This window comes from Palaemon carinicauda, chromosome 24 (genome assembly GCF_036898095.1).
Source record: "Palaemon carinicauda isolate YSFRI2023 chromosome 24, ASM3689809v2, whole genome shotgun sequence".
Lineage (NCBI taxonomy): Eukaryota > Metazoa > Arthropoda > Malacostraca > Decapoda > Palaemonidae > Palaemon > Palaemon carinicauda.
Window position 1 is genome coordinate 87,366,401 of NC_090748.1, and position 12,500 is coordinate 87,378,900.

General features: G+C 33.9%; 1 protein-coding gene across 1 annotated transcript in view; it reads left to right on the forward strand.

The window, feature by feature from the left end:
* The window catches only part of LOC137618471 (uncharacterized), a 22,314-nt gene extending 10,370 nt beyond the window's left edge, over window positions 1–11,944 (forward strand). The window contains exon 3 of the mRNA XM_068348632.1: window positions 11,936–11,944. Coding sequence (XP_068204733.1) covers window positions 11,936–11,944 — 9 coding nt within the window. The remainder of the gene's footprint in view (window positions 1–11,935) is intronic.
* Window positions 11,945–12,500: the final 556 nt, after the last annotated feature.

Here is a 12,500-nt window from a genome sequence, read left to right on the forward strand (position 1 = left end):
TTGCCACAGTGGATCCTTCTCTCCGTTTATGGTTCATCTTCCCTTTGCTTACACATAAACAGAATAGTCTGGCCTATTCTTTACAGATTCTCCTCTGTCCTCATACACCTGACAACACTGACATTACCAAACTATTCTTCTTCTCCCAAGGGGCTAACTACTGCACTGTAATTATTCAGTGGCTACTTTCCTCTTGGTAAGGATAGAAGAGACCCTGTAGCTATGGTAAGTAGCTCTTCTAGGAGAAAGACACTCCAAAATCAAGCCACTGTTCTCTAGTCTTGGGTAGTGCCATAGCCTCTGTACCATGGTCTTCCACTGTCTTGGGTTAGAGTTCTCTTGCTAGATGGTACACTTGGGCACACTGTTCTATCTTATTTTTCTTCCTCTGGTTTTGTTAAAGCTTTTATAGTTCATATAGGAAATATTTATTTCAATTTTGTTACTCTTCCTAGAATATATTTTTCCTTGTTTCCTTTCCTCACTAGGCTATTTTCCCTGTTGGACCCCCTGGGCTTATAGTATCCTGTTTCTCCAACTAGGGTTGTAGCTTAGCTAGCAATAATAATAATTATAATAATAATAATAATGATAATAATAATAGTGTTTGATTAGAAAAAAAGGAAACTATGAATGACATACTATTTTTTATGTCATTCTTCTTGAAAAACTAGCTAAAAGGATAACGTTTGAATATAGCTGAACATTAAAAACGTGTTGATTAAGAATAACCCTGGGAAGGACTATAACATAATATGTAAGATACCTTGTTAAGTATGTAACTTTGTATATGTGAGCCAAACATCTAAAGGCATTTCTAGCAAAATAGCAAAATGGGCCCCATTAGGTGTTTTGTTAATAATTCTCTGGCTTTCCTTTGGCTAAGGAGGATTAATAGCCATTGGCTAAGATTCGGTTGGTTAGAGATTAGGACAATAATACATGTTAATAACTATACCCAAAGAAATGATGTTGAGTCCTTCTCAATTGCCTGTACCCAAGGTCAGAATTGAAACCTAAGCCCTGGTCTGTTTTCCATTAATCGGGTATTATCCTATTTTCTAAAATCTGACATATATGGAATCAAGACACTGATAGTTTGCGGATCCCAATGTAATGTATAAGTACGATATCTAATATCATGGTGAGTCCGTCAGTCACTCATAAGACGAAAGTATTAACTCAAATAAAATTTTTCCCATTTCCTTTCGGGTCTATGATATACAGTATACTATATACTGTATATATATATATATATATATATATATATATATATATATATATATATATATATATATATATATATATATATATATATATATATATATATATATCCTTCCAAATTCGTCTGTTTATGGCATTTCTAAGCCAGTCTATACCCGCAATTTTTTTTAACCCGTCAACTCATCGTCTTCTCATCCTTCATTTTCAATCTTTAGGGACCCATTCTGTTATTCTTAATGTACCTGTAATATCTATCATTCTCATTATATGTCTTGTCCATGTTCATGTCTTTTTTTCTTACATATTCATAAAATATCCTCTACTTTAGTTTGCTTTCGTATTCATGTCACTCTTTATCTGTCTTAATGTTATTTCCATCATTATTCATTCCATAGCTCTCGAGTTACAACTCAGAGAGCTATGGAATGAATTAGCTTATGTTTTAGGGCTTTAGTAAGGCCCCAAGTTTCTGGTGCGTCAGTTAACACTGGTTGGACCATCTGATTGAATACTTCTCTTTTTAAATGAAGTTGCATTTTACTTTTTATAATTTAATTTTGTTTATCAAAAGCTCTCCATTCCATACTTACTCTTCTGTTAATTTCGGCCTCATATCCTGCGGAAACACTGTCTGCCCTAAGAACGTAGTGTATGTTCATTAACAATCTCTAGAGTCTAGAGGTTCGCCCATATATATATATATATATATATATATATATATATATATATATATATATATATATATATATATATATATATCTATATATATATATATATATATATATATTATGTATATATATATATATATATATATATATATATATATTATGCATATATATATATATATATATATACTGTATATATATATATATATATATATATATATATATATATTATGTATATATATATATATATATATATATATATATATATATATATTATGTATATATATATATATATATATATATATATACTGTATATATATATATATATATATATATATATATATTATGTATATATATATATATATATATATATATATATAATATATATATATATATATATATATATATATACATATATATATATATATAAATGTTTATATATATATATATATATATATATATATATATATAAATGTGTGTATATATATAATATATATATATATATATATATATATATATATATATATATATATATATATATAAATGTGTGTATATATATAATATATATATATATATATATATATATATATATATATATATATATATATATATATATATATATATATATATATATATATATCCCTTAAACCATCCTAGTGTTAATATTACTTAATCTAAAAAGAAAAAAAATGGGAAACCTGTTATTATAATACTAGCCTACATTCGTTTTTAATCGGTCCTTACAATCAATCTAAAAATAACCATGGTGATTTCCTCGAACCCTAGCCGTGTTTCTTTCAAGCCACAGGAAATTCACTTAAAGGAATAACCCGAGTAATTATTCGTCTAACGTCCGGTTGACCATCCACGGGAAACCTTACAATACCTTATATGAGGTGAGCCCGCCAAGTGGCTCGCTCCTACGACTACGAACTGTGTGTACCGGCGCCCGGCGGTTAAGTTTAACGGAAATGTCTCGATTTACCGGTCTCGTTCCACGCAAGGTCATTTCTTTAATCTGAGCAAGATCTAAATGTGTTGTATTTAAAGGACGATCGTCCCTCGCTTTATATAGAATTACATCATAGCAGAGACTAAGTTTTGGGTTGCTTACGCTTTTTGAGTTTAAAGGTTTAAAGGTCGCTCATGAATGGCAGAGGCAAGGGACAGTGACATTGCCCTAGCAATCAGGACAATGCCCTAGAGACTGACCATATTACATATGATCAGCGCCCAGGCCTCCTCTCCACCCAAGCTAGGACCAGGGAGGGCCAGGCAGTGGCTGCTGATGACTCAGCAGATAGACCTATAGGCTCCCCCAAACCCCCCCAACCTTAGCTCACAAGGATGGTAAGGTTGCAGACACGAATGGCACTAACGAGTCTGAGCGGGACTCGAACCCCCGACTAGCAAACACCAGGCAGAGACGCTACCAAACAGGCATACAGGATTTTGTTTAAAAAAAAAAAAACACACACCTCAGCGTGTTAATGAGGAAACAATAATAGGTCCTACGGTCCTACTGTTGTGTAAAATTTTCATCCATCCAAGTGAGGCCAATAAAGTACTTATTCTTATTAATTTTTCTTATAATTATCAGGTACACAAACTCAGATACAATCAAAGGTAGAAAACTAGTAAAACACAGTCGTTTATCCATTTGAGTCGGTGACACTTTTTGACGGGAAAGCTAAAGATCAAAAGTGAACGTATGGAAGGAAATCGCTCTGTGGCATTTTGGGAAAAGCCAACCGCTGTAATCACCAACGTTCCCGATTTTCTCCTTTTAAGACATTTAGAAAAACCCTAAACACAATTACTTTGAGTTTGTTTTCTTGGGTGTTTTACTGTAGCCTTACAATTTTTTTTTTTTTACACAGAAGATGACCAATATATGTTACATGATTTAGTCGATTTCCTCGCATTTTGGAAGAGATAAAAAAAGATAAAATATATATTTACTTTATTAGTCAAAAGGTCAAAAGTCCATAGTCAGAAGTCGTTTGCATCAGTTCAATATTGATAGGTATATTCGCCACTCACATTTATTTCATAGACTTGAATAACAAGGGTTGTATTAAATTTCTTTAGTCAGAAAACATTGCCATCACATATATAAATATAGTTCTACTCGTTATTACTATACGTGTGTAAGAAGGAAGGATCTATTGAATTTATAGACAAGAGTCAGTGTTGCCAGACTTATAATATAGTGGTACACGTCTTTGATATATATATATATATATATATATATATATATATATATATATATATATATATATATATATATATATATATATATATATATATATATACTGAATAAATGTCTTAGAAAGACCCATAAAAGAAACGAAAAAAATTATATTAATCATTATATTTTAGCCTATACACACTGTGTGAAATATAGTGTTTTATCAGTTTTCCCAAGGCTTTTTATGAGCCTTTTTAAGTAACCTGTTGAACAGTTAGATTATGGTTGAAATAAACACTAAAAAAATCAAGACATCGTTCTCTAGTCTTTGGTAGCGCCATGGCCTCTGTGCCTTGGCCTTCCACTGTCTTGGATTAGAGCTCTCTTGCTTGAGGGCACACTCAGGCACGCTGCGTGTGTGTGCGTATACATATGCATGTGCAAATTGTGAGGTTCATTGCATAAAGTTGATAATGGTTTTATTGACTAGTTAGGAGCTATTGGCACTAGATGTATTATAACGATAGCATGAATCGTCGTTAATATATGCATGTATAGGTAAACTGTACTGTTTATTACACACACACACACACACACACACACACACACACACACACATATATATATATATATATATATATATATATATATATATATATATGTATGTATATATATATATATATATATATATATATATATATATATATATATATATATATATATATATATATACATCATGTGTATTTCCAAAATGTGGTGATTGTTAGGTAGCATATTTCTTAGACTTGAATAAGTAAGGTTGTATTGAATATATAGTAAAGAGCTATTGTTGCCTGGCTTATAATGATAGGTGCACGTACTATATTATACATACATATATATATATATATATATATATATATATATATATATATATATATATATATATATATATATATATATATATATATATATATATATGACAACTGTTAAATTTATTTCGTAAGCTTGAAAGATGAGGGTTCTTTTCAATACCTAGTTAAGAGTCATTTTTAAAATTAATATAATGATTGTTCTATTAGAACAGGGGTTCCCAACCTCTATGTACTTCTGTACCCCATGAACGTTTTATATATTCATGTGTACATCCAAATTGAGGATGAAAAGAAAAACAATGAAATTGATATTGTGATATAATTACATTATTCAATCTCAATTCAAATTTCATAATGTAATGCGCAGTAATGGTTATTATTTCATATCCAATGTACCCTTGGAAGAGTAAAAATGTAACACGGGGTCTCACATGTACCAGGTTGGGAACCCCTGGTTTAGAACATCCTATTTTTAGATGTATGTTAACTTTGCTTTAATCAATAGATTTGAATAATTAAGGTGGTATGAATGTTTATACAGGAGCCAATATCACCAGTCTCCTAATGATAGATGCACTCTACAATTCACAGTGACAATGCCCTAGAGATTAACCATATGATTATTATTATTATTATTATTATTATTATTATTATTATTATTGTTGTTGTTGTTGTTGTTGTTGTTGTTGTTGTTGTTGTTATTATTATCATCAATTGCTAAGCTTTGTACCCTAGTTGGAAAAACAGGACGCTATAATCCAAGGGGCTCCAATAGGGAAAATAGCCCAGTGAAGAAAGGAAACAAGGAAAATTGAAATATTTCAAGAACAGTAACAACATTAATATAAATACCTCCTATTTAAACTATAAAAACTTTAACAAAATTATATTAGATAGACTAGTGTGGCCGAGTTTACCCTCAAGCATGAGCACTCTTAACCCAAGACAGTGGAAGGCCATGGTACAGAAGCTATGGCACTACCCAAGACTAGAGAACAATGGTTTGATTTTGGAGTGTCATTCTCTTAGAAGAGTTGCTTACTTAGCTAAAGAGTCTCTTCTATCTTTACCATGAGGAAAGTGGCCACTGAACAATTACTGTACAGTAACCTCTTGGGTGAAGATGAATTGTTTGGTAATATCAGTGTTGTCGGGTGTATGAGGACAGGGGAGAATATGCAAAGAATAGGCCAGACTATTGGGTGTGTGTATGTAGGCAAATGGAAAATGAACCGTAACCAGAGAGGAGGATCCAATGTAGAACTGTCTGACCAATCAAAGGGTACACTCAGGCACACTATTGTATCTAGTTTCTCTTTCTCTTGTTTTGTTGAAGTTTTTGTTTATATAGGAAATATTTATTTAAATGTTGTTACTATTCTTAAAATATTTTATTTTTCCTTGCTTCCTTTCCTCACTGAGCTATTTTCCCTGTTGGGGCCCCTGGGCTTATAGCATTCTGCTTTTCCAACTAGGGTTGTAGCTTAGCATTTAATAATAATAATAATAATAATAATATCTCTAGCGGTAGTATCAGAGCCCAAGCCTCCTCTCCACGCAAGCTAGGGCGAGGGAGGGCTAGGCAATGGCTGCTGATGACTCAACAGGTAGGCCTGTAGGCTCCCCCAAACCCTCCATCCTTAGCTCACAAGGATGGTGAAGTTGTAGACCCTACAAGAAACTAACGAGTTTGAGCGAGACTCTGAGACGTTCCAATAGACATAAATAACTGTAGTTTTATTAAATGTGTGCTAGTTGCAATCCCCATGTCTATATCTATATAAACATCAATTCGTTGACATAAGTAACGTGGGTTGTATTCACTATATATTCAGGAGGCATTGTCACTAGACATCATGGTAATTGCACTAGCCATCTTCTTCCTCGTCTTCTTCTTCTTCTTCTTTGCCTTCAGGTTTTCCCATTTCTACATGGATTTGCTCTTTTTAGTCAGCTTTCTCCACCTTCCTTTGTCCTGTACATCTTGTCATCTAAGACCCTTTTCCTTCATGTCATTCAATAATTTATCTTTCCATCTGAACTTTGGCCTTGCCCTCCTTCTGCCCTCCGCATATGTTCATAACCCTTCTACATACGTGTTCATCTTTTCTCCTCATGACATGACCAAACCATTTCAGCCTTCTTTCCTGGACTTTCTTTGAAACCTCTAATACTTTGACTGTCCCCCTCATCACTGTCATTCCGGATTTTATCTTTTTTGTGACACTGCACATCCACCTAAGCATTTTCATCTCGGCCACTTCTATTTTTATTTCTTTCTCTGTTGGCGAAGTCTTTGCTCCATAGAGCATGGCTGGTCTAACAACGCTTTAAAAATTGTTCTTTTGACCTTTGTGCTGCTCCTCCTATCACAAAGCATCCCTGATGACTTTCTCCAATTCATCCATGTACATTGAATTGTATGACTGACTTCTGCATCAAGGTTTCCATTTTGCTCATAACATAACCAAGATATTTGATAGAGCTAAACATATAACCATCACACTGTGTTTATTTACGCATCAGTTCTTAGATTTATTTCATAAACTTTAATAACGAAAGTTGTATAGGTGTACAGTCAGGATCCATTATCAACAGATATATAATGATAGTTTTACTCGTCAACACTTGTTTATAAATACGTTAATTGTCTCGAGACCTTTAATGTAAATTGCACTCGAAATTATTCTTCTTCTTCCTTTTTGTCTGCATCTTTTCCAACCTTTATGTGGGGTCAATGTTTCTGGCCAGCGTTCTCGATCTACCTCTGTCCCACACTTCATCACCGGTTAATCCCCCTGATCGAAGGTCATCCCCGATACCCAGGTCTATAGACCTTGCCTGATACAGTCCATCCACCCTCGCTCCGGTCTCCCTCTCCCTCCCGCTCTCTGCACCCCCACCTCCATCGCTCTCCTCCCAATACACAGTTCATCTCTTCACATGACATGACCCCACCACCTCAGTCCAACTTCTTGTATCTTATCCAATAGCTTTCCAACTCCTGTGGTACCCCCAACTACCCCACTCCGCATCCCATCTCCCCCCGCACTCGAAATTACCTTGCGCATTTATGCCATCTGTTAGATTTGCTCCATAGACTTGAATAATGAATAGCCAAGAACAATTGTTGTCAGGCTGATGATGATAATTGCACTCTTCATTACAATTTTTATATGTACAGATTATGTCCCCTGTTAGATTTATTTCATAAACTTGCTTAATTAAGCTTGAGTACAATGTATATTTAGGAGCCATTAGTGCCAAACTCAAAATGATAGTAGTTCTTGCCTCTGATGTGCATTTATATATCAACTTTAGGTTTTATCCATAGAAGGAACTAAAGAGGGTTTCAATGAATCGTTATTCAGGAGCTTTAACGCCAGACATTTAATAATATGTCAACTTTTGAATTTATTTCATTGGCGTGAATAACGAGTGTGTAAATGAATCTTTATTCGGGACTTAACCGCCAGACATTTAATGATATGTCAACTTTTAGATTTATTTCACAAACGTGAATATTATTATTATTATTATTATTATTATTATTATTATTATTACTACTACTTGCTAAGCTACAACCCTAGTTGGAAAAGTAGGAGGCTATAAGCCCAGGGGCTTAACAGGGAAAATAGCCTAGTGAGAAAGAGGAAAAATAGAAAATAAGATATTTTAAGAAGAGTAACATTAAAATAAACATTTCCTATATAAACTATAAAAACTTTAACAAAACAAGAGGAAGAGAAATAAGATAGAATAGTGTGCTTGAGTGTTCCCCTAAGCAAGAGAACTCTAACCCAAGACAGTGGAAGATTATGGTACAGAGGCTATGGCACTACCCAAGACTAGAGAACAGTGGTTTGATTTTGGAGTATCCTTCTCCTAAAAGAGTTGCTTACCATAGCTAAAGAGTCTTTTTTACCCTTACCAAGAGGAAAGAGGCCACTGAACAATTACAGAGCAGTAGTTAACTCCTTGGGTGAAGAAGAATTGTTTGGTAATCTGTGTTGTCAGGTTTATGAGGACAGAGGAGAATATGTAAAGAACTGGCCAGATTATTCAGTGTGTGTGTATGTGTGTGTTGGCAAATGGAAAATGAACTGTAACCAGAGAGAAGGATCCAATGTAGTACTGTCTGGCCAGTCGAAAGACCCCATAACTATCAAGTGGTAATGTCTTAACGGGTGGCTGGTGGCCTAGCCAACCTAGTGTTTTAATGAGTCTTTATCCAGGACCTTTATCGACAGACTTTTAATTTATCAACTTTTATATTTATTTCACAGACGTGATTAACGAGTGTTTAAATGCATCTTTATTCCGGAGCTTTATTAGACTTTTAATGATAACGACAACCGACTTCATGTTTATATACAGTATATGTCGCTCGTTGTTAGATATATGTCATAGATTTGCATACCGACTGTTGTATTGAATTTATTTGCAAGAGCCTAACTTATAATGATGAGCGTTTTACCGAATGTGTAATTAGCAGTTTTAGTCGTCAGACTTACAATATGATTTTACCCCTCCTTTTTTCAAATGTGAATATGTTTCAACTCAGATTTATTTCATACACTTGAATAACTCAAGTTGAAATTAAATGTGTAATAAAGCACCATTGTCACTAAATTTATAATTATAGATTCACTTTTTATTGCTAGATCAACTGTTAATTGATTTCATCGACTTGAATAAGAATTATGGTTGTGCTGAATGGTTGTACTATTTCGAAGGTTAAATAGATGTCAGTTATTAGGTTCATTTTATAGGCTCTAATAAAGAGTGCTTCATTGAATGCGTGGTCAGACGCCGTTGTCTCCAGACTTAAAATGGATACGCTTCTTATACTGAATATATAAACGTAAACTGTAAGGTTTATCTCATAAATTGAATAGCAAAGGTTCCATTGTTATGTCAAAAAGTCAGATTTGATTACCTGCTGGGATATGTGGACACCATCATAAGCTATTATTCTCTCTCTCTCTCTCTCTCTCTCTCTCTCTCTCTCTCTCTCTCTCTCTCTCTCTCTCTCTCTCTCTCTCTCTCTCTCTCAAATAGTTCCAGCGAATATTTACGATACGTAAAGTATAAATATATATGTATGAGTATATATATATATATATATATATATATATATATATATATATATGTGTGTGTGTGTGTGTGTGTGTGTGTGTGTGTGTGTGTGTATATCGAGAGAGAGAGAGAGAGAGAGAGAGATATGATGAACGCCAGAAGTTACCATATAACCACACAACTCCGACAAATATCAAGATCTGGTACACCTTGCTCTGAAGAAGTGCACCCTGTCACACCCTTACTTCCCGGCTAGTAACCAAAAAGCTACTGTATGGAGAGCAAGCAGATGTGGAGGGCTGGGCTAAACACGGGAACCCGCCATGCAGTAAGGTTGTGGCTATGTGTGCTTCCTCAGACCGAGGTGTACCAGGAATTCATGTGTCCAACTGTACAATATTCAATTTTTATCCATCTTCTCTGAGATAAAAATATGGACTGAAATTAATTGTGACTAGCATGTTTTTAAATCTAACATTTGATAATTCCTAATTAGTACTTCCTCGATAGAACTTATTTATCGAGAATCTGGCAACTAGAGAAAAGGCAATGTATTTGAAATTTTACTTCGCGTAACAACAAAAACAAATACACGTATAAGAAAGAATGAAAGAAATGCCATCTTTTTCCTATCCATTTTAAAAGCGCGAGAAGAATCTCTTTAAAGTTTACACTTTGTTTTTTTTGAAATGCCGACACTATGGGCTGGGACTCACCTTGGTATTCTCCATCAAAGAGCTGATCCCCGAAGGTTGAAAAGCCTTAGAAGTCTTCTAATTTAGACGTCAAGATATTGAAGTCTTACCAGTGCCACCGCAAGCAAGAAGGAAAAAATATATCTTCCGTGTTAAGAACTACTGTTTTGATCAAAATCTATTCGTTGTGGAGAATCATAGTTATATTTTTTCCACATAGATATTATTATTTTTGCATAATATTCTATATTCACGATTGTTTCGATTCACACGTCAGAATTCTTATAATTTCAAAACCTTGGTAAAAGCATACCCCTGCACCGTTTTACACAATGTTGTGTAAGCTCCTTTATCGAAATAGTAAGTATTTATAGCGTCATTAATGATTATTGACGTCATCACGACCTTGAGATAGAAGCTATTCTCACTCTGCAAGGTAGTAAAATATTGACATATATCCATGTATGGTGGCAAGGGCTCTTGTTCGATAACTTGCATTTTTTAGCTTGATAGAATATGAAGATTTTATGGTTTTCGGATTTTTATAACTTCGATGTAGGATAAAATGCTTGCTAAGTTTATGTACATTCTTTAAGTAAAGAATAAAGAGTCGTAGCATACACCAAGAAACGTCTATCTTGCCTGTACGGACTTATCTTCCCTATATAATAAAGAGAAAGTGTCTGTATATATATATATATATATATATATATATATATATATATATATATATATATATATCCATCCATCCATCCATCCGGTCACGCTGAGCCCTACTCGTCCCTTGGTAAGGGGAGAGGAGTAGTCATGCCATGGTAAGAAGGGAGGTGTGCGTGTATGCATATCTAAATATTTAAACAATTTTTGACGGGTCGCTTACACTTGTTATATATAAAGTCAATTACAATAGTCTGCAGACTCTCCCTAGACGATACTTTCCCAGTGTAGTGTGTTTAGGTTATCCTAAGAGAGACGGGTATTTATTTTCAATCCCTGGTGACATTAGAATTGATATTAATGACAATTTGATCCTGAATATTGGTGTTCGTGACCTATGAGTGTTATAGGATTATAATTTGTCTCGGGGCTCAAATGAATAATTCCATGTGAATTATAATCTAAGAAACATTAGTTCTGTACATAGATATCTGGATGAATGTTTTGTTAAGATAATTCTGGTTATGAGTTTATTACTATATTTGACTATTACAACTATTTCTATTACAGTTTGACTAAAGTAGCCTACAACTTAGGAGTTGCACAATCTAATAAACAACAGCAAGATTAATAATGGGTGTTACATCCCATGATAAGATTGCATTTTACTGATTGAGCTACACTAGCCGCTTGTTGCTTAAATAATTTTTAGAAATGGCATAAGAACCGGGTGTCCAAATTATTTGAGAGATTCTCTTCATATGATATAGGCTACAAATCTAGTGGACATGAGACTAGTTTCGTAAGATTTAAAAATATTGGAACCAAGATGCGAGGTGTTGGCTCTATAGATTTCAAATGTGCAGTCCCAAGATTGTACAAGAAAAAGTTGAAAACTTTCTTATTTTCTTGGGGTTACTGTTGAGTGGATTTAACAATTAAAGCGTATTACGCCGTATGATTCTTCAGATTCTTCAAGAATGTACAGTACGCAAACACCTCTCGTGAGTGCGCGCACACGCGCTGATTGGGACCGGATAAGCGGTCTTCAAAGTACTGTAAGTAAAGTAAACAAAGCCGTTTTGTATAACTGTTGAGTTATCTAGGAATTTATCCTGTGAACTCACTTCCAACC